At 46.5% G+C, this 23,149-nt stretch overlaps 1 protein-coding gene across 2 annotated transcripts in view; it reads right to left on the reverse strand.

Moving 5' to 3' along the window:
• The window catches only part of MRPS5 (mitochondrial ribosomal protein S5), a 123,319-nt gene that overhangs the window by 93,107 nt on the left and 7,063 nt on the right, over positions 1-23,149 (reverse strand). For both annotated transcript variants that reach the window (XM_029594337.1, XM_029594338.1), the window contains exon 3: positions 13,879-14,004. In XM_029594337.1, coding sequence (XP_029450197.1) covers positions 13,879-14,004 — 126 coding nt within the window. The remainder of the gene's footprint in view (positions 1-13,878; positions 14,005-23,149) is intronic.

Consider the following 23,149-nt stretch of genomic DNA (forward strand, 5'->3'; position numbering starts at 1 on the left):
CATGTAGAGGCCTAAAGCACTCTATGACTCCCGTGCAAAGACTCCAGGTCCACAGATACCTATGGCACAAAAGGCCCTTACAGCATCCTGCCCATGGAGACTAGTTCCTTTGAATGTGGAGAGGATGAGTTCTCCCCTCCACAGTAAAGCAAATGTTGCTTACCTGTAACAGGTGTTCTCACAGGACAGCAGGATGTTAGTCCTCACATATGGGTGACATCACAGGATGGAGCCCAATCACGGAACACTTTTGTCAAAGTTTCCAGAACTTTGATTGGCCCCTACTGGGCATGCCCAGCATGGCACTAACCCTGCAGCCAGCAGGGGTCCCCCTTCAGTCTTGTTTGAAAGCTACAGGCAGTGTCGAAAAATAAAACGTTACCAACCCAACACCGCGGGGTGACGGGCGGGTTTCGTGAGGACTAACATCCTGCTGTCCTGAGAGAAAGCCTGTTACAGGTAAGCAACATTTGCTTTCTCACAGGACAAGCAGGATGGTAGTCCTCACATATGGGTGAGTACCGAGCTGAGGATGTTTGAATATGCACCAAATGTATCCAAAGGCGTGCAACAGGCACAACAACTGGAGTGGAATTTGGTAGAGGGCATCCTGAACCCCACAGGGCAGGCGGAAGGGTGTTGGTACATCACGTTGTAAACAGGTTACGAAGGACAGACTGGCCGAAGATGGAATCTTGTCTTCTGGCTTTGTCCAAGCAATAGTGGGCTGCAAAGGTATGGAGAGAACTCCAGGTGGCAGCCCTGCAAATGTCAGGAAGCAGCACCAATCGCAGGTGTGCTACTGAAGTCACCATGGCCGTCCAGAGTGTGCTTTAACATGGTCTTGAAATGGATTGCCCGCTTGCTGATAGCAAAAAGATATGCAGTCCGCCAACCAGGAGGAGAGAGTCTGCTTACCCCACAGGCTGCCCTAATTTGTTAGGGTGGAAAGAGACGAACAATTGAGTGCTTTTCCTGTGGGCAGCTGTATGGTCTAGATAGAATGCTAGAGCCTGTTTACAGTCAAGGGTATGCAGAAACTACTCTCCTGGATTGGAATGGGGCCTGGGAAAAAAGGTAGGTAGTATGATGGATTGATTGAGGTGAAAATCTGAAACTACCTTAGGTAAGAATTTCAGGTGAGTGCGGAGTACTGCCCGGTCCTGCAGAAGTTTAGTGTAAGGCGGATAGGTAACTAGGGCCTGTAATTCACTAACTCTGCGAGCTGAAGTGATTGCCAAAAGGAAAATCACTTTCCTTGTGAGATATCGAAGTTCACAAGAGTGAAGAGGCTCAAATAGTGGTTTCATGAGCCAACCCAAAACCAGGTTAAGGTCCCAAGAAGGGGCCGGAGGACGCAGTGGAGGCTTGAGGTGAAGCAAGCCCTTCAAAAAACATGTTACAAGGGGTTGTACTGATATAGGAACATCCCCGATACCTTTATGGAAGGCGGCTACCGCACTGACATGCATTCTGATGGAAGAAGTCTTTAGACCTGACTGATAAATGCCAGAGATAGTCCAAAAACTTCGTGATTGGACAGGAAAAGGAGTCAAGGGACTGAGAAGAGCACCATGACGTGAACCTTTTCCATTTGTAAGAGTAAGCTTTTTCTTGTGGAAGGCTTCCGTGAAGCAATTAAGACACGAGAAACTGGTTCAGAAAGGTTAAGTGGCTGAAGGATTAACCTTTCAACATCCATGCCGTCAGGGACAAGGCTTGAAGACTGGGATGGAGGAGGCACCCGTCATTTTGAGTGATCAGAAGCGGGTCCTTTTCTAAGGGAATACACCTGCGAATGGAGAGATCCTGCAGTATTGGAAACCACACTTGGCGTGGCCAGTGAGGTGCTATCAGGATCATGGTTCCCTTGTCCTGACGTAACTTCACGAGAGTCTTCGAGAGAAGAGGAAGTGGAGGGAATGCATAGAGCAGACCGGTTGTCCACGAGAGGGAGAATGCGTCTCTGGGCTGAGAGTGTTTGCTGTGAATGAGAGAGCAGAAGTTATCTACTTTGTGGTTTTGAGGAGACACAGAGGTCTATCTGAGGATATCCCCATTGTTGGAAGATGGAGTTCGCTACTGAGGGGTTGAGACACCACTCGTGCGGTTGAAAGATGCGACTCAGCTTGTCTGCCAACTCATTGTCCACTCCCAGCAACCAGGTGGCCCTGATACACATCGAATGGGAGAGAGCTTCCGCCCATATCTGTGCAGCGTCCTGACACAAAAGGAAGGAGCCCGTGCTTCCCTGTTTGTTGATGTACCACATGGCGACCTGGTTGTCCATCTGGATCAGGATAACTTGATTTGAGAGGTGATCCTGAAATGCCCTGAGAGCATATCTTATTGCTCCAAGCTCCAGGGAATTTATTTGGTGTTTGGCTTCCTCTGGAGACCAAGATCCTTGTGTCTGCAGATTGGCCACATGGGCTCCCCAGCTGAGGTTGGAAGCATCAGTGGTGAGAGTTATTTGAGGGTCTGGAGCCTGAAAGGGCAAGCCTTGGAGAAGATTGTTCTGATTTTCCACCAGGCAAGAGACTTACGGAGTGAGTTGGTTACGTGGACAATGGTCGACAGGGGCTGAATGCTTTGAATCCATTGAGACCTTAGAGTCCACTGCATGACTCATGGCCAAACGGGCCATTGGTGTGACCTGAACTGAGGATGCCATGTGTCCCAGGAGGATGAGAAAGTGGCGTGCAGTCGCGGAGTGCTGAGACTGCAGCTGGTGTGCAAGAGACACGAGAGTGAGAGCTCGTTGTTGAGGCAGAAAAGCCTTTGCCTGCAAGGTGTCCAAGTCTGCCCCAATGAACGACAAGGTTTGAGATGGGACTAAGTAGGATTTGTCGTAGTTGACTAGAAATCCTAATGAAATTAGAGTGTGTAAGGTTAGATTGAGGGACGACAGAGCAACTTGCTGAGTGGGAGCCCTGATTAACCAATCGTCTAGATAGGGGTAGACGTGAACACCTTGGGTTCTGAGGAAGGCTGCAACTACTACGAGGCATTTTGTGAAAACTCGTGGCGCAGACGCTAGGCCGAATGGAAGCACTCGCTATTGATAGTGCTTGGGGCCTACTAGAAACCTCAGGTATTTGCGATGAGATGGAGTTATCGCAATATGAGTAAAGGAATCTCTGCAGAGCTCCTTTACCGCGAGGCTACTGCTGTGCGGAAAATAGAACACTGAAGTTCTGGAAACTTTGACAAAAGTGTTCTGTGATTGGGCTCCATCCTGCTTGTCCTGTGAGAACAGTGTGGTCCTAGATCTCTGCATTGACCAAACCTCCACTGTTGCCAATTGATTGGTAAAACGACATGGAACTAGCTAGCTGGGTAGATTGAGCTTTACTAATTTGGTCCTTTAATGAGGACATCTGATATTTCATCCCTTGAAAATGCTCAAAAATTCTAACAATTTAGATGAAGCACCTGCTAAGAAATCATTAGCTGGGATACTGTCCGCACCAAGGTATTTTCAGTCCATGTTACCACATGCCAAATGTCCCACAAGGATATGCTAACCGGCTCAGCTGAGGAATCTCCTACCTGCACTTCTTGTAGGGTCTGAGGTGGAGACACAGGTGTCACGGTACCAATGTCTATCAGCTCAGAGGGATCTACTCTGGCGCGAGATGTAGATTCAGTGTCCAGGGCCACAGGATCCAGTGGAAGAAAATAAATTCCAGACATCTGAGATGGAAAGTGTAGTAACAGTTGAACATAACTTAGAGAAACTTCTGCCTGTCACTACTCTAATCAACTTCAGTGGCAAATGGTTGCTGAACATGGGCATCTATATGGCCAAAAAGCAGAGTTGCATATAGCAAAAGGAGACGAAGATGGCCGCTCAGTGAGCAGTGCTGAAAGAGCTCTCTCCGTTTTTGCTACTTTTTGCTTAATTCTTGCTTTAATGTGCTGCACACAAAATGGAAAGCCAAACTGAGGGAGAATATTAATAGTTCCCCCTCGCTGGACTCACACCAACCTCAGATTGAGGGCTTCTTCATTCCCAACCTGGCTACAACTCCGGGTGACAGCCACTGTGGAGTCTGATGCTTTGCAAATGCTTGTTCCACTGGCTGAAGAAATCTCATTGAGTCCCGGAGTGCCGAATACTCCGTCCCCCCCTTACCAACTGAACTCGGTGAGTAAGGAACTATTACAGGTCCCTCCTGGGGTCGTCCCAGGGATGCCAGTCTTAGAGGAAGTGGATGCAGAAGAAGCCAGGGACCCAGATATCCCCACTGTGACTGTGGAATCAATTCCCGTTGGAGAGAACTGCTCTCCTTCTGAGATAATAGGGGCAGTAGGCTCCCTGGCTTGATCATCTATACAACAGCTCAGTTTGCGAACCTGGGTGGCGGCACTATATTGAGCAAAAGTGGTGCGGTGAAGGTCTACCTAGTACTTACTACAGCATTAGTCAAGCCTGCTGTGATTATATTAGATGCTGCCTGGAATGGCCTGGTATCCCTTGATGCCTCTATTACCTCTTTAACAAAAGTAACTTTGGACACTAATCATCGTGCTTTGGCATCTGAAAAATTGGTATCTACTTATAGTGCTAAAATAGAAATCTTAGATGACAAGAGTTGCAGCAGTAGAAAAAATTAAATGTGGCTTGGTGCAGGCTGTACTAGTTCAAGCAAAGTAGATTGAGAACACTGAGAATTCCTTGAGAAGCCTCAACTTGAGGGTTTTGAATTTTCCTTATATGAAATTGATCACTCCTTTAGATCTCTTTAAAAATTATGCTCTCAGCTCCCAAACTGCATTACAGCAATGCTGGAGCCTTGCCTGGTAGCTGCAGCCAAAGGCTCAACAGCTAGCTCAAAAAGCAGAGGAGTCAATGAACGTACTTGACGTGTGCCCCATCCAACAGACAAGAATGGCGAAAAAACCCCATTAATAAGACGAGCCCGGGGCTGCGCGTACATGGCCCCAACCCAAGCAAAAAATGCACAGGCAAGCTCACATTGTGCAAAACTGCAAAAAGTAAGGGCCTAGAGACTTGGTCAAAGGCCTTTTTTAAATCTAAGGAAACTATCACCCCATGTCATTTCATTAATCACTTAATACAAAAAAGGCTTACGCGATATATAAATAAAACATTCAAAATAAACATGTATAAAAACATAAGAGACATAATAAAATCTCAAGCTGCCAAGTAATGTAAAAGTCAAAACTGCAGTTTACCCCCTTGGCTGGCCAAATGCAAGATATTAAATAACTGTCTAGTATTAGACGTAGAGAATCTCCCTTTCACGAAAAACTCATTTGGTCCCTATGTGCAAGTAGAAATAAGCAGTGGTCCAGTTGAAGCTGCAAGATTTTAGCCAGGATTTTAATATGAGAATTCAATAGAGAAACTGGGTGGTAAGAACCGCAAGCAGCCGCATCCTTCCCCTTTTTAGAAATAAAGAAATAGTGACATTGACCATATCACCCAATGTAGGCCTCTCTTCCCCAGCAAAATTGTAGAACGGAAGTAGAAAAGAGGAAATGTCTGGAAGAAACGTCTTAAAAAACTCAATGGCATACCCATCTCGACCACTTCCTGCCAGGCAAGGCAAGGACAACCACCTGTAAGTCAAGCAAGGAAATTGGAGCAGAGAAAAAATTGTTAGACCTGTGCTAAGGTGGGAGCCCCAAATGGTCCAGAAAACCTTGGATATCCACAGACCCCTCTAAGGCAGGAGAAGCATATAAATCGGAGTAAAATTTCATGAAACGATGCTTGATCACCTTAGGGTCCATTACAGAGGCACCTGAGAGAGTCCTCAGTGAGACAATATGCAAATCCCCCCTTTTCCTCTGAACAAGTCAAGTTAAAGTGCCTGGACGATGCCCCTGTTCGTAAAAACATAAACAGGTGTACTTAAGCACCTTCTCAATTGGGCTCAGCTCCAATGCTCGGAGATCCCTATGGCTTGCCTCCTACAGTCGATGTGTGTGATTTGTGCAGTCTTATGTTGCACCTCAAAGTCACTAATTTTCCACAGAAGGTTAACATGTACCCCACGTTCTTTTTTAAAAAACTAGAGTAACAGTTAATTTTACCTCTCGGACAGGCCTTGAAGGCTTCCCATCTTTATCTATCCCAGACTCTCCCAATCCACGTTTCTACCACTGCACTCAAATGCTGGCAAAAGGTTATTTGCTTTCATATGGAAAATAAAGCCTCCCAGGATAGCAAGAGGAATACTATATAGACACAAATTACGAGGCGTCTGGGTGTTCCGCACTTAGGTTGGTACTTTGCGGCAGCACAAATTAGAACTATTATAGACTGGAATAAAAAAGGTGAGCAGAAAAGATGGGTAGATATTGAACAAACTATGCTAGGCAATATGCCCATATTGCACGGCTGCCAAGTAGTTGCCCATACCTGGTTAACTGGATGTGTAGTACCCCTAACTGTTGAAACCACTATGAAAGTTTGGAGACTATTTCTTTAGCTCCTGTTTTTTCATTATAGTTCATTCTCCCCTGGCTGGGAGTCACAATGTTTTAAAACTTGGAAACTGAAAAAAGTCATGACCATGGGGAATGTATGGGAGATATGGGGGGGGGGGGGGGGGGGGGGGGGGGGAGAGAAATAAAATTATTCCTTACCTGCTAATTTTCGTTCCTGTAATACCATGGATCATTCCAGACGGTGGGTTATGTTCCATGTCCAGCAGATGGAGTCAGAACACAAAATTCCCAGGGGAGGAACCATATAACCACGCCTCCCCTGTAACAGCTCTCAGTAACTAGACTAACAAAGCCCAAAAGAGAGAGACTAAAAACAGAGGGATCAAGTAATCAAAGAAAGAATTGAAATAACCGCTGTCCAGATAAACAGCAACTAAATTCTGAACAGTGAACTTGCGAACAGCAGTGCGTTAACAAAAAAGCGCAGTATTCGAAATACAGAGTAAAAGATTGTTAAGACAGGTAGGCAGGGATGTCCCACAAGCAAACCCCCAAACCAAGGGAGGGTGTCTGGAATGGTCCATGGTATTACAGGAACGAAAATTAGCAGGTAAGGAATAATTTTCTTTTCCCTGTACATACCAGGATCATTCCAGACAGTGGGATGTACCAAAGCTTTCCATTCACGGGTGGGACGCAGACAGCCCTGCTCGTATTACCTTGTCTCCAAGCTGACCGCCCGACGGAGCACCGACGTCCAGGCGATAATGTCTCGCAAAAGTATGAATCGACTTCCAGGTGGCCGCCCTACAAATCTCCTGAGTGGAGACGGAGGAGCTCTCCGCCCAAGATGTCGCCTGGGCTCGAAGAGAATGAGCCTTGACAACCAGCGGAGGGGACTTATCTACGCCAAGGTACGCCGCTATGATCGCTCCCTTCAACCACCGCGCTATAGATTGTTTGGAGGCCATGCAACCCTTCCGAGGTCCGGACCAGAGGATAAACAGATGATCCGAGAGCCGAAAATCATTAGTCACCTCCAGATAGCGTACCAGAGACCGCCGTACATCCAGTCTACGCAGGTCTCCAGACTCAGAAGAGGCAAAAGATGGTAATTCCACCGATTGGTTGAGGTGGAATGCCAAAACCACTTTAGGGAGAAAAGAAGGAACCGTCCTCAGCGAAACCCCTTCAGGCGTGAAACGAAGGTATGGTTCACGACAGGATAGGGCCTGCAGCTCGGAAATACGTCTTGCTGAACTGATTGCCACGAGAAAAATGGTCTTGAGAGTGACTTCCTTGATGGTAGCCGAGCTTAGAGGTTCGAACGGCGAACCACAGAGGACTCGGAGCACCAGATTCAGTTTCCACGACGGACAAGGTGGGCGAATCGGAGGCTTCAAGTGTTTCACTCCTTTAAGGAAATGGGAGACGTCCAGATGCGAGGACAGAAACTCCTTATTTCCACTGCGAAGAAAAGCCCCCAAGGCCGCCACCTGAACCCGAAGAGAATTGTAAGCAAGACCCAAATCCAAACCTGCCTGCAAGAAGGAAAGGACTTGTGGCACTGAGGCCTGCATGGGAAGAATGTCATTCGCTCCACCCCAATCCTCAAAGACCTTCCAGACTCGAACATAGGTAACAGAGGTGGACATCTTACGTGCTTTCAGTAGCGTTGAAATAACCGGCTCCGGATAACCGCGCCTCCTCAACTGACGCCTCTCAAAAGCCAGGCCGCAAGACAGAAGCAACCTGCCTCCTTGAAAAATATTGGACCCTGGCGTAGAAGACGTGGCAGCTGACCGAGACGAAGGAGACCCTCCACCATCAAATTGCGCAGATCCGCGAACCACGGTCGTCGGGGCCACTCTGGCGCCACAAGGATCACCAGCCCTTGGTGTGCCTCTATCCTGCGGATGACCTTGCCCACGAGGGGCCACGGTGGGAAAACATATAGGAGACAGTGGCGTGGCTAGGGCAGGACCAGCGCGTCCACGCCCTCGGCGCCACGCTCCCGCCTGCGGCTGAAGAAGCGGGTGGCCTTTGCATTTCCGACGGTTGCCATTAGGTCTACGTGTGGTGTCCCCCATCGCCGTACTATTATCCGCATCGCCTGCTGTGAGAGCTCCCACTCTCCGGGATCCAAGTTGTGTCGGCTGAGAAAGTCCGCCTGTACGTTGTCCACTCCCGCTATATGCGAGGCCGCTAGTCATTGGAGGTGAAGCTCTGCCCACTCCATCAATTTGTCGGTTTCCAGAGAGACCAACCGACTACTCGTGCCTCCCTGGCGATTGATGTACGCCACTGTAGTCGCATTGTACGATAGCACCCTGACTGCTTGATGGCGTACTATGGGGAAGAAACCCTTTAACACCAGACGGACCGCCCTGGTCTCCAAGCGGTTGATGGGCCACTTCGACTGTTCCTCCGTCCATCGACCCTGGATTGAGCTGTCCCGACAGACCGTTCCCCAGCCTGTGAGGCTGGCGTCCGTGGTGATAATCACCCAATCCGGGTCCTCCAGCGACACCCCCTGAGCTAGGTGCCACGGTTCCAGCCACCAATGGAGACTGATGAAGGTTCCTCTCGGAATCGGAAGGATTGCCTGAAAATCTCTCGACACCGGCTGCCACCGGGAGAGTAGGGATCTCTGCAGAGGCCTCAGATGCGCAAATACCCAAGGAACCAGATCGATGGTCGAGGCCATGGTCCCCAGTACCTGCACGTAGTCCCAGGCAGTGGGGTGTCTCGAGCGCCATAAATCCTTGAATCTGCTGACGCAGAGAATGAGCTCTGTCCGGATACAGAAAAACCCTGGCATTCTTGGTGTCGAAGTGAGCTCCCAGAAAATCCAACGACTGGAACGGGACCAGGCTGCTCTTGGTGAAGTTGACAATCCATCCTAGAGATTGGAGAAGTTGTACCACTCTGTCGACTGCGAGGATACACTGCGCTAGTGACTTTGCACGGATGAGCCAATCGTCTAGGTAAGGATGCACAAGGATGCCTTCCTTGCGCAAGGTTGCCGCCACTACCACCATGATCTTCGTGAAAACCTGTGGAGCTGTGGCCAGGTCAAAGGGAAGAGCGCGAAATTGGAAGTGTTGACCCAAAATTTTGAAGCGTAGGTAACGCTGATGAGCTTGACAAATTGGTATGTGGAGATACACCTCCGTGAGATCCAACGAAGCCAAGAATTCTCCCGGATGAACTGCCGCTAACACTGAACGGAGTGTCTCCATGCGGAAACGAGGAACTCTGAGGGACCGGTTGACCTGCTTGAGGTCCAGGATAGGACGAAAAGTACCTTCTTTCTTGGGAACCACAAAGTAGATTGAATAATGCCCCCGGCCCAGTTCGGCGGCTGGCACCGGCACTATGGCCCCCAAATGAAGGAGACGATCGAGGGTCTGCCGCACGGCTCCCTGTTTGATTAAGGACCCGCAAGGGGAAAACAGGAACCGGTCCCAAGGAGTGCAAACAAAATCCAAAGCGTAACCGCGTCTTAGAATATCCAGAACCCATTGATCCGACGTGATTTGGACCCACTCTTCGTAGAAGAGAGCAAGGCGACCCCCCAGTCGAGGGACCACCTCGCGGGTCTGTCTGGCATCATTGGGTAGATTTAGCGGATGTACCAGCACCCTGCGCTTCCTTACCCTGGCGACGCCCACGAAAGGGCCAGTTCCAGGAGTGCGAACGAGAAGAGGGAGCCCGAGATGGCTGTTGCCTCTGAGGATGCGCTCTCCGCTGGTTACAATAATGGTTTCTGGAGTAATTATATGATCTTGACGAACGGGGTCAATCTTCGGGCAACTTGTGCACCGCGTTCTCATTAAGGGACTTGATGATCTGATCCAAGTCTTCACCAAAAAGATACCTACCCTTAAAAGGAAGGGACCCCAAACGTGTCTTGGAAGAGGCATCAGCTGACCAATTGCGAAGCCAAAGGAGCAGACGCGCTGAGACCGCCGCCACCATGGTTCGGGCTAGGACCCTTAAAAGATCATATAAAGCATCCGCTCCATAGGCAACCACGGCTTCCAGTCTGTCCGCCTGGTGAGCCTCAGCGTCTGGTAAGGACTGGGAGGTGAGAAGCTGCTGCACCCACCGAAGACCCGCTCGTTGTGCGAGGGAACTGCAGATAGCCGCCTGCATCCCTAAGGCTGAGACCTCAAAGATACGCTTGAGGTAAACCTCCAGCTTCCGATCCTGCATATCCTTCAACGCCGTCCCTCCAGTGACAGGAATAGTGGTATGCTTTGTGACCGCTGATACCACAGAATCTACGGCGGGAACTTTGAGAATTTCCAAAAAATCGACAGGCAGAGGATACAATTTTTCCATGGCTCTACCGACCCTAAGGTTGGCCTCCGGGGAATCCCATTCCCGAGTGATCAACTGCAAGATCTTGTGATGAGTGGGAAAAGACTTGGCTAGAGGCCACAGTCCTGCTAGGAGGGGGTCCCCCTTCTTGAGAGCCAGGTCAGGCCCCACCGGTTCCGGGGGAAGGGGGGGGGAAATCAATATCCATTTCCTGGAGGATGTAGGGAATGAGGTCATCTAACTCTGCCGCTTGGAAGATGCGGAGGACCCTAGGGTCATCGCCCTCCACCTGGGCCGCCAAGGTGGGGTCGTCCACGTCAGGGTCCTGGGATTGTCCTTCCCCCGACAAAGTCTGTATTATCGATGGTGTCCCGGTAGGGCCAAGAGATGTCCCGCTCCCCTGCCTACTAAAGGGGGGCGAGCCTGAGGGAGGGTCCCACCCAGGAGAGGGGTAGGACATGGTATCTTGGGGGGAGAGGGTCCCCAGGTCCCGAAGGTCGTGTCTCTGCTCTGAAGAAAAGCCCTGTGCATCAGGACTATGAATTCAGGGGAAAAGGCCTGGCATCCTGAGGGGTCACCCCCCGGGGGATCCCCCCTCTGCCTACCAGGATTAGACTCGGAGTAAGGGTCTAAAACAGGCCTAGAAGTGGGGAACGGATTATCCGTGTCCTCCTCAGAAAGCACGGCATCAGAATCTTGCAACAAAATGGCTGCCTTTCCCGCGTTGAGAGGGAACGGGGCCTGGCGCTTCCTTCCCACGCGGTCTGCAGCTCGAACGTCCTTGTTAGTAGCTGGCGCACATTCCCCCTCGGGGAAACAGCCTGAGCACAGACCTTCTTCAGAAAATAATCCAGCCCTGTTGGAGCCCTCACAAGGCGCCGCGGACTGCATCGCCGCAGGGAGAGAGAGAGGGGGGGGGGAGGCTCTACAAGTGGCTCGCGCCTAAAATGAGCGCCGACCCGGCAACGGACGCTTGCCGCGGTCCCCCATCAACCTGAAGAAGAACTGATGGGGAATTACCCTCCCGACAGCAGGCGGCCCCGGGGAATGGTGCTTCGCGGGGCCTGTCGCTCCCCAAAAGAGAGGGGGGGGGGGAACCTGGGTCAGGAGGGAGAGGCCGGCGCTACCGACTTTCACCTCAGAGAGCCGAACGGAGTCCAAAAAATTGCAGTCTTCTGCTGAAAAAGAAGATGAAACAAAAATACACTTACCCCAACTGAGCCCTCAGTGAGGAAAATGAGAAAAGAAAGAAAAACAGGCAACAGCCTGTCAGCAAGTCACCAGGCTAGAGAGCGATGAGCCAGCACCAGCGGAGAGCTCTCCCCCTGCTGTAAGAGGAGCCTTAGCAAAGTGACCTAAACTGTAAATTTAAAACTTCCTATTTTTTTTTTTTAAACTTGATCCCCCTGAGGAGGTAGCCCTAAGCTAACAAGCTGGGGACCACAAGTCTCCTGGAGTCAGAACGTTACTGAGAGCTGTTACAGGGGAGGCGTGGTTGTATGGTTCCTCCCCTGGGAATTTTGTGTTCTGACTCCATCTGCTGGACATGGAACATAACCCACCGTCTGGAATGATCCTGGTATGTACAAGGAACGACTAATCACCTTTCAGACCCTCAGAGACAGATACCGACTTTTGGATAGAGATGCTCTCTCATACTCCCAAATATGTCACTTCATTCACTCTGGAAAAATTGATGATTTACTTAAAGGGAAAACCCAATTGGAAAGATGGTGTGAGCAGGCGGATAGGATAAAAGGGGTTACTTCAAAGATATATAATCTTCTTAATAATGAATCTAATCAAAAACCCACATATGTGGCAGCTTGGGAGGGCGACTTAGGAAAAGAACTTGAAGCCGACACATGGGATTTAATTTTTATTAACACAAAAAGAAGTTCAATATCAGCTTTGCTCAATGGAAACAGCTATAAAGTCTTGTTACGTTGGTATTATACACCTGTTGGGCTGTATAAGGCAAAGTTTAACAGTAATGACAAGTGTTGGCGGGGATGTGGAAGTAAGGGTACGTTTTTTCATATGTGGTGGGAGTGCCCCGAGATAGCACAATTCTGGGGGACAGTCACATAGATAATACAGCAAATTTTGAACAGTAACATAAACCTGCTCCCAGAAAAGGCTTTGTTAAATGTGGCACTGGACAGCTCCAAAACTGAATGGCTTCTGATACACCAAATAATAATTGCAGCCAGGTGTGTTATAGCGGCACATTGGAAACAATCTGAGTCAATATCCTCCAGCCTGCTCATTTCTAAAGTGGATAAGATGTGTGAACTTTACAAACAGCCTGCAAATACCACAAAATACCACGGTTTTCAGAGATCTGGCTTCCGTACCAAACATGGACAAAGGACTCCCCCTTAGACCGAGTATAGTCCATTATCAATGACGTAACCCTTATCGACTAGACCTTACATTGTTTTCTTATATCATTACCGATGTTGTAAGTCGGTCTGCGATTTACAAGTATGAGGAAACTGCATTCCAATATAACAGCATTTACATTTGCTTCTTGTACAATATGATGTATAAATCATTTACCATCTGTTACATAATATATCAGTTGTAATTTGTATCTTGTTTGCGATGGTTAATAAAATGCTATTAAAAAAAAAAGATATATATATAAGCTGTATAAAGATAAGAGTGAGTGAGAAGGTGCACGTTCGTGTAAAAGTTTGGACAAAAAAAAAAAAAAGACTGAGGGAATCACAAGTCAGCATCTCCATGAGCTAAGAAAAGGGTCTGCTCAGCACCATCGGATGACCCACATGTCATGGCTAACTCAACTAATTTGACAGAGAACTGAAGAAACTTTAGTAAAACTTAAAATACTCTAAATATTTACTCTGATGCTATCTGATGAACAGACCATGATTTAAGAAATATAAATGGTAAGTTTACAGTGAGCTGCATGGAAGTCAAAGCATTACTTTCATCAAGAGGCTGATAAAAATTGTGGCAATATACCTATAAGCTGCCACTGCAAACTCTGTGATATGCATATTTGTTCAATAAAATTGAGGTTTTGTGTAAGGCACATTCTTGTATGTATACTGAGATTAATCAGTCTTGAAGAAGAAATAAAATACAGATCTTCCCATTTACCTTCACCAATCATCTGTCCTCTGTTAAGATCTCTCTTAAGTTTTTTCTTGGTTCTTTTGCCTCTTCCTTTCCTTCCTCCAGCACCAGTTTCAGCCAGAACTCCCTTCCACAGTTCATTAGCTGTCACTGTAAAGAGAAATGGAATGAATAAACTAACTATATCAAGGTTCTCCAAGCAATATTCTAAAGACTGAAGATTCTAGCCTTCATTTAGGTTAAATTAATTTGTTCATACTATATCACTGCCTTAAAAATATTCAGTTGGACCAATGGGTAGTTCAGATACATCCTTCACTCCCAACACACATTTTCAAATATTCTTTGAAGGACAGCCCTGTGGTTTAGGCCATAGCAATGCTCACTGTATCATAGCAGACTCTGGTTCAAATTTGCTGTCCATCCAGGCTAGCTTGAGTCAAAGCACACCATAAAGGTGATGCACTCAATCTGAGGGAGGAAAAGAGGTGGACCCTGCCAGCAATAATGAATGGAGCAAAGATTCTGCCTCAGAGAAAACATCCCTTCAGTCCTCACGGCTGCTGAGGTTTGGTGGTGATGCCCAGACATACCATTTGGGGTGGGGGGGGGGGGTGGGCATTAAAGAAGGGAAAGATTCATCTGAATGTTCACTAGAACAGGGGAAAGCATTACATTTTTTTTTATGGTTGGCCAGTGAGTAAAGCATGCATGACATCAGCTTATCAACATTGCTTTTTTTTTATTCTGCTTTTTAACACTTCAAAACAGATTACATTCAGGTACTGTAGGTATTTCGCTATCCCCAAAGGGCTTAAAATGTATGTATGTATGTATAATCACCAACACCCCATGCAGAGAACATATTAATCCAGTCCTTTAATTTCTCCATTGGCTTCCTCTACAATACCGTATTCCAGCGATTCCCAACCAGTGTGTCGCAACACACCACTGTGTCGCCAAGCACAAGCTGATGTGTCGCTGTCTCCGCTTCAGAATACTGAGCTCCCTGGTCTCCTGCTGATTCTGCTAATCTTCCTTCTCTGCTCCAGCGGAATATGGAGAGCTCCTCCTCCGCCCGGGCTGTCAGTTTTCAAGCCCAGGCAGAATGCTAGCAGCAGAGCCGACTGCAGCAGGAATCAGCCATCTAGAAAGAACATGGGGGGGTGGGCCGGTATGATCTCCTTATCAGCATGGCCCGGAAGAGGAAGTGAAGTGGACCCACGCGGGACCAAGAGAAGGAGCAGTGCGAGCTAAATTTGAAGAGGCACAATTTCAGCCCCCGCGGTCCCAAGAAAGAGAACGAGTCCCTGCTCTGACAACCACTCTCTACCCTCCCCGATACAATCCTTCACACACACACACACACACCCCTACCTGCTGGAAGGAGGAAAAGAGCAGCAGCACTTGTTACCTGCAGCTGCTTGCTTCTTCCTCTATTGACTGTTATATCTGAGCTGTGTGGGGACCTGTAGTCTTGCGGGACCTGCTAGGCCTGCACAGGTCAAACTTCGTATTGAGCCAGCATAGGAGGAAGCAGACAGTTGCATGTAAAAATTGCTGCTTTTGTTTTTTTCCTGTCGTGTCAAGGATCACAAAGGGAGAATTAGAAGGGTGGGCCAAAAAGTGAACAGGGACCAGAATGAGCAAAGAGAAAAATAATGGAGTGGGAGACAGCTAAAAATAAAGGGGGAGAGAGTGGGGGATAGGAGAGTGAGCAAGGGAAGCTGGTGGGGTGTTAAGAGTGAGTAATGGTGGCTGAGAGTTGAGCAAGTGACCAAGAGGAGCTGGAGGGGTGAAAGCAAGGGAGCTAGGGATGAGAGAGCATGCAAGGCAGTTTAAAGGTATGAAAGCACGAACAAGGGGGATCAGGAAATGAGTGAGCACTTAACAAGAAAAAGGGAGAAAATGGACAGAACAGATCTGTTATGGGGGGAGAAGGAATTCATCTCTTGATTCAGATTGGAAAATCAGGACTAGGCAAGCCCACCCATCCTATTAAATGTAAGTGAAATATCCCTTTTTTAAAAACTATATTTAATGTAATTTTGGGATTTTTAAACATCTTTTCAACTGATGCTCAGAGTGACTTACAAAATTTTCTTTTCAAATTTAAGTGCAATTAGTCCCTGTTCCAAAGAGCTTACAATCTAACGTGACGATACAGTACAGTGCGTTAACTCTCTATTGGATGCGCGTTTGACGCGCTAGCATTACCCCTTATTCAGTAAGGGGCTGAAAACACGTGTCCAACCCCGCCCCCCCCCCCCCCCCGAACCTAATAGCGCCCGCAACATGCAAATGCATGTTGATGGCCCTATTAGGTATTCCCGCGCGATTCAGAAAACAAAATGTGCAGCCAAGCCGCACATTTTGCTTTCAGAAATTAGCGCCTACCCAGAGGTAGGCGCTAATTTCTTTGGGCACCGGGAAAGTGCACAGAAAAGCAGTAAAAACTGCTTTTCTGTGCACCCTCCGACTTAATATCATGGCGATATTAAGTCGGAGGTCCCAAAAGTTGCCAAAAGTAAAAAAAAAAAAAAAAAAATTTGAAGTCGGCCCGCGGGTCGAAAACCGGACACAATTTTGCCAGCATCTGGTTTCCGAATCGTGGCTGTCAGCGGGCTCGAGAAAGGACGCCGGCTGTCAAATCCGCTGACAGCCGCCGCTCCAGTCCAAAAGGAGGCGCTAGGGACAAGCTAGTGTCCCTAGCGCCTCCTTTTGCCTGTTTTTACCGCCGGGCTTAATTTGCATTCTGAATCGTGCGCACAGGAGAGTGGCCTGTGCGCGCGCCGGGAGAGCGGGCATTCGGCCCGAGTGACGGTAACTTTTAAACAGGCTGCTGATAGTTGCACTTCCAGGAGAAGAGAGACAGCATGTGTGTGCCTGTGAGTGAGCATGTGAGGCTGTAAGACAGCCTGTGTGTGTGTCTATGTGAGACTGAGCATGTGAGGATAAGAGATCCTGTATGTGCCTGTGTAAGACTGAGCATGTGAGAGTAAGAGACCCCCTGTGGGTGGGTTTGTGTGAGACTGAGCACATAAATGAGATGCAGCCTGTGTGAGGCTGAACACAAGAGTGAGAGACAGCCTGAGTGTGTGTCTGTATGAGACTGAGCATGTGAGAGTAAGAGACTGAGACTGAGCATGTGAGAATGTGTGTGTGCCTCTGTGAGAGCAGCCTGTGTGTATGTGTCTGTGTGATGCTGTGTGTGTCTGTATGAGTACATAGAAGACTGAGCAAGAGCTCGTGAGAGACAGCTTATGTTTGTGTAAGTGAGACTGAGCACGTGACTGAGGGAGACCGTATGTGCAAATGTGAAAGAGAAAGAGGAGAAAGTTTGAGCAACAACAGCCCTCCTCTTCCTCTTGCTAATCCCAAGACAATCTCAGGGCACCATGAAATCAAACGCTCTCAGGTATGGAGAGTAGGGTCTTTTTTTTTTTTTTAATTGGATATTTGTGTCTGCTGTTTTGAAATGTTTTATTGGAGTTTGCAACATTTTTATGAGTTTAATTGCTGGATGTTCTATTTTTCAGCTGTTATGAAGTATGATTTTATTACTATATATAGATAGATAGATAAGGAATGGTGAGTGTTTTCCATTGTTCTACTGGTGTGGTTTCCAGTTCAGTTTTTGTCTGCAAAATTTCTATTTGCATTATCAGTATGCTCTTTTTATTCTGTATTTGGTGAGGGTCTGTCTGTATTCTGCATGTATGACAGAGGTGAGGTAGTCTGCCAGTGTGTAGTTTGTGTAGGGATCTATAGCAGCCTGGCTTGTTCTATTTTCCTAATATGAGGTGTATTGGTATTTTAGGGCCTGATGTAATATTAGCATGTATACCTTTTTCTTAAGTAGGGTTGTTACTGTTTGTGTGCTGGCAGTTAGTGTTTTAGTATGGAGGTTTTACTATATGGTTGTTATAATTCTTTTACTCATGACTTTGAGTGCTAAGCCCATACTGAACACATTACAATAGGCCTAATGCCATATGGGTTCTGAGTGACTTTTTTTTTTACTTTTTTGCAGGGTTTTTTGGTTGGCACACAATAGTGCATGTAAATATAATATACATGTAAGTGATTTTTTTTTTTACCTCAGACTATAATTTTGATGTCATTTTTCATATAAAATCTATTATGAATGCATAATTTTTAATTGTGTGGGGAGGGAAGGATGCCCCAGGTTGTATGATTCACAAGGCAGACTTCTTCACCCACTGGGCCCAGTAGGACACAGCTCTTGTCCTCCATTCTTGCCAGAGCCCAGAGAGAAATGGCAATTTTTTCTCTCTTCTGGATCAGTGATAACTGATTCTATCTTCCCTTGCTGGGCCTGAAAGTGACAGCAGAAGCAAAAGGTTGGTGGCCCCACAGGGGGACAGGGAATGTAGTTTGTACAAAACTTTATTTCTGTTTAGAGAGAATACTCTTATCTTTCCCTTGTGTCATTCTTAACAATAAAAGTAATACTGAGGCTGTTTTTCAGTTTAGCTGTGGATTGTTGGGAGCGGTGTGTGTCACACATGGGAGCAATGCCATCAGGTGTGTCACGATGGGAAAAAGGTTGAGAACCACTGCCGTATTCAATACAATCTAATCTATAACCCATCTTCCATTTGGATATGTTCTATGCTAAGATTCTACTGGCCACCTCAGATTGCTAGACAGATGTATACTCTAGGTCCCCACAATAAAAACAGCCAGATTAGACTTGACCCGTAGACGTGCATTCTCAGTAGCTGGTCCGATATTATCGAACTCTCGCCAAGATCATACCAGTCTTATTGCAAATTCCAAAGACTTCAAAAAAGCTCTCAAAACCAATCTCTGTACCCTTGCATACAGCTAACTTAAGGTTTCTTATTAAAATTATCCTTAACCATTACTCATTTTAATTTCGGTCTTATGTACTGCTAACTTATCTAGTACAATGTTTGTACTGCTAACTTGTCCACGATGTTTTAAATTATTATGTATGTTTTTAATTGCTTGTAAACCGCTTAGATCCACCACAAATTGTATAGGCAGTATATAAGAATTTTTAAATAAATAAATGTGCCTTCTTTGATGTACCATCAGAAATCAATGGATATACATGGAGTTTTGTTTTATCCCAGAAACCTGGTGCAACATGTATGATTCTCAACAACACTGCTTTCTAAGGAACTAAGCTACTACTCATGGCTCTTGCAGACCTGATTGCCCTAAATTGCAGCAATGTCATTAAGCTACTGTAACAAAAGGAATTTAGAATTAAACAGCAATAGCAATTTTCAAGTGTCTGAAAGGACTTATTGTCTCTTGGCTCTTGTATTCACCCCTTTCTTGGAGGTTAAGGACTTAGGGGGTCATTTACCAAGCAGATCGCTCGCGAAAAGTCCCTTATCGCGTGTGATACCAAGATGGGGGCGGAGTCTGCCCCGGAAGAGGAGTCGTCGGGGCGGCACCGGGGCTGACGCCGCGAAGACTTCGCCGACAGCGAAAGGAATGCTTGTTTATCGCTGTCAGTTTCACGCCAAATAACTACACCTTTTATGGTGTAGTTATTTGGCATGACGCCAGCAGCGATCACACTGCGGAGGTGCTACTGCTGCCGGCAGGACCGCCCCCTTGTTTCGCCCCCCGTTACCGCGGGATTCACTATGCCTTGCGGCATTAGTAAATCCAGCCCTAAATCAATAAAATGTTAACCAGCCAGACTTTGAGAAAGCCACTGCTTATCCGCGTGGTTACTGGATTGCAAGACCCCTTAGTTATTGAATGAACACACAGAATTGGGATGAAGAAAGATGACAATTGACAACCTCGAGTGGCAATACTTAGAATATTAAAACATTTGCCCATAAACAACTAATATTGCAGGCTTACCGAAAGTCAAACTTACAATATCCAAACAGAACAGTCAGAATTTTCCAAGACTATTCATATAACTTTTCTTCTCGCCGCAAAGCCTTTGTTCCCATCTGCGCATCATTAGTGGAAAAGCAGATTCACTTTGTTCTGCAATTTCCAGCGCATTTGAAAATGGGGCGAGGAAATGAGACATGTATTTGAGTCTGCTGAGGCCGCAAAATACTTTGTTGACTCATTATCTAACTGAATAATGGAGTAAGCAGTGAAGTAATTCTTGACAAGAAAGAGATAATGGGATTTATAATGAGTAGATTTATAGTTCACTGTTGGATTACAACTTGAACGTAATGACTATACATCAGCTGGGAGATGTACGTGGCTCATAAATGCAGCAATATGGCTATAAGAAAAGTCTGAATATGGGACATAAATAAGAAGCTTAAAACATCTCAGGGTATCCGGTGGCTGCTAAGCAATCTCAGTAATGCCCGAGAGGTAACAAAAAAAGGAGATGGATCCGAAGTCCTTCAATCAATCTTTATTAATGTGTATACAAATAGAATAACCTAGATCAACGAGCAGCCCTAGAGCCACATGTGTGCGTGGAAAGGATCTAAAGTTAGCACTGATCCATACAAAGTTAAATCAGTTAGGGGTAGATTTTAAAAAATAGCACGATCGCGTACTTTTGTTGGCGCACCAGGCGCCAACAAAAGTACACTGGATTTTATAAGATAAGCACGTAGCCGTACGTATTTTATAAAATCCGGGATCGGCGCGCGCAAGGCTGCCGATTTTGGGCAGCCTGCACGCGCCGAGCCACGCAACCTGCCTTCGTTCCCTCCGAGGCCGCTCTGATTTCGGAACTTTCTTTCGCCCTCCCCTCACCTTCCCCTCCCTATCTAAACCCCCCCCTACCTTTATCCATGGATTTACGCCTCCCGGAGGCAGACGTAAATCCGCGCGCGCCAGCGGGCTGCTGGCGCGCCAAGACCCAACCCGGGGGCTGTTCCGGAGGGCGCGGCCACGTCCCTGGGCCCGCCCTCCAAACGCCGCATCACGCCCCCGAAATGCCGCATCATTTGGCGACGCTCCCGACACGCCCCCTTAAAAAAGCCCCGGGACTTACGCGTGTCCCGGGGCTCTGCGCGCGCCGGCGGCCTATGCAAAATAGGCGCGCAGGCGCGTAAATCCGGCCAGATTTACGCGAGCAGGGCATTTAAAATCTGCCCGTTAATATTTATTGTTGGAAAGCAGAGATTGTTTACAAGTTACTGAAATTTCTTTTAATATTGTTTGGATGTGATAATGACTACAGCAGTACATCTGTATTCGAGATCAAATAACTGTTGGGGGAGATAGAATAGTGCTAAGTCTGGCATGATGAGGGCATGGTACCCGCTCGCGTGTTAAGTAACTCCTATCTCCCAGAGGTGGAGATGTGTGATAATGCTAGGTGTTATAATGGAAAGGATAGTAGCAAAGGAAAGAGGACTGGGGGGAGGGATAGGAAGTGGGATGAGATGGAGGAGAGCTCATAGGGTTGGGGGTGCAAAGGGAAAGAGCTGATGACCAGCAAGAGTTTTTGAGAAGAATTTAAAAAGCATGGTTGTTTAGTGAGGCAATGTTCCTTTATATAGGAGGAAATGTTAAAGATATACATGCTTATTTGGGATTACTTGGACATCGCACCTACACAATATCACGGGCGGCGCAGGTTAAACGTATTTCTTGGAATGTCTCAGGAGTGAGCTCTCTGATTAAACATGAAAAGGTACTCTCTAAGTTAAATAAACTATAAGGCAAGATTGTCTTGTTACAAGAAACACAAATGCTCACTTCTGAACACTTAAAATTAAAGAAATGAGTAGGACAAGTCTATGCTGCTCAGGGGTCTTCTAAAAGCCATGGAGTAGCAATTTTACTACATAGTAAAGTCTCTTTTCAGTGGAAGCAAACAATTTCTGACGTGGAGGGTAGTTATGTGACATTTTGCCATATAATAGTTCCAAAACTAACAATCTTAGTATCTGAATTAATAAGTATGACCACTTTTTTTTTTTTTTTTTTACTGAAGTGACCTTGTTATCTCATTAGGGAAAGCACAGATTATAATAGGAGGAGATATGAATTCTGTGATGGATCCTAAAATGGACAGTCAATCTTACTACTAAACATTTCTATAGCGCTAAATGACACACGCAGCACTGTACAAATATACAAAAAGACAGTCCGTGCTCAACAGAGCTTACAATCTAATAAGACAAACATACAGGACAAAAGACTTGGGATATTTCATAAAGCAAGACAATGGTTAAAAAGAAAAGAAAATTAGTTAACAACACTAGACACCGACAATCAGGCACAAGGTTTCAAAAAAAGTGAGTCTTTAGATGAGATTTAAACATGGCAAGAAAGGGAGCATGATGCACCAGTTCAGGAAGACTATTCTAAGCACACAGGGCAGCCAGGTGGAAAGCATGGAGTCTGGAATTGGCAATAAAGGAGAAGGGCACAGATAGGAGTGACTTATTCAACAAGCAGAATGCATGAGGAGGGGGGGTAGAAAGAGATAAGAGAGGAGAGGTAGTGAGGTGCTGTAGAGTGAAGACATTTGTAGGTGAGAAAGAGGAGCTTGAACTGTATGTAGGAGCGGATAGGGAGCCAATGCAATGACTTCAGAAGAAGGGTTATGTGGCGAAAGATAAGTCATGCAACTGAATTTAGGAGAGATTGTAGTGTAGAGTTGGGGTCCAGGGAAGTAATAAAGGAATAATTTTTCTATAATGCTCTTCAAGTGACAGACATCTAAGGAACGCTAAAAGCCTATATCTAAAGGATTAAACTCATTATGCCAGATCATATGATACAAAAACACAGAAAGATTTTCTCTCTCTCAGAGGTTTTATTTTCCATGTATAAGAAAATCTGAGCTAGAACCATTGGCTATTTCTGATCACTGTCCAGTTAAATGCTTATTTAGTGCACAGAGTAAGAAAAATATGGCTTACAACTGGAAAATCCAGCTTGGTTAGTGTAAGATAAAGACTTTGCAAATTTCTTGACATTAAAATGCAAGGAGTTTGTGGAGAATAATCAATCCCAACGTGGGAAACAGCTAAAGCTGTTTCAAGAGGGGAGATTGTAAATTTTACCATTTGGAAGAAGAAATGCTTAGATAAAGATATACTGGATCTAACTCAAAAACCAGAGAGGGCTAAGAGAATTTGTCAAACTCAGCTGCTGCACAACAAGAGTTTTGGATGATACAAAAAGCACTCGCGGATAAATTACATAGCAGAGCCTTGTCTATCTTGTTTGCATTAAGGCACAAACTATATCTTCATGGTAACAGGGCAGGCAAAGTGCTAGCAAATTTGGTTAAGAGGAAATCTGAGGCTTCCTTTATCACAGGATTTAAAAATAGTCAAGGGAA

This window comes from Rhinatrema bivittatum, chromosome 3 (genome assembly GCF_901001135.1).
Source record: "Rhinatrema bivittatum chromosome 3, aRhiBiv1.1, whole genome shotgun sequence".
Classification (NCBI taxonomy): Eukaryota; Metazoa; Chordata; class Amphibia; order Gymnophiona; family Rhinatrematidae; genus Rhinatrema; species Rhinatrema bivittatum.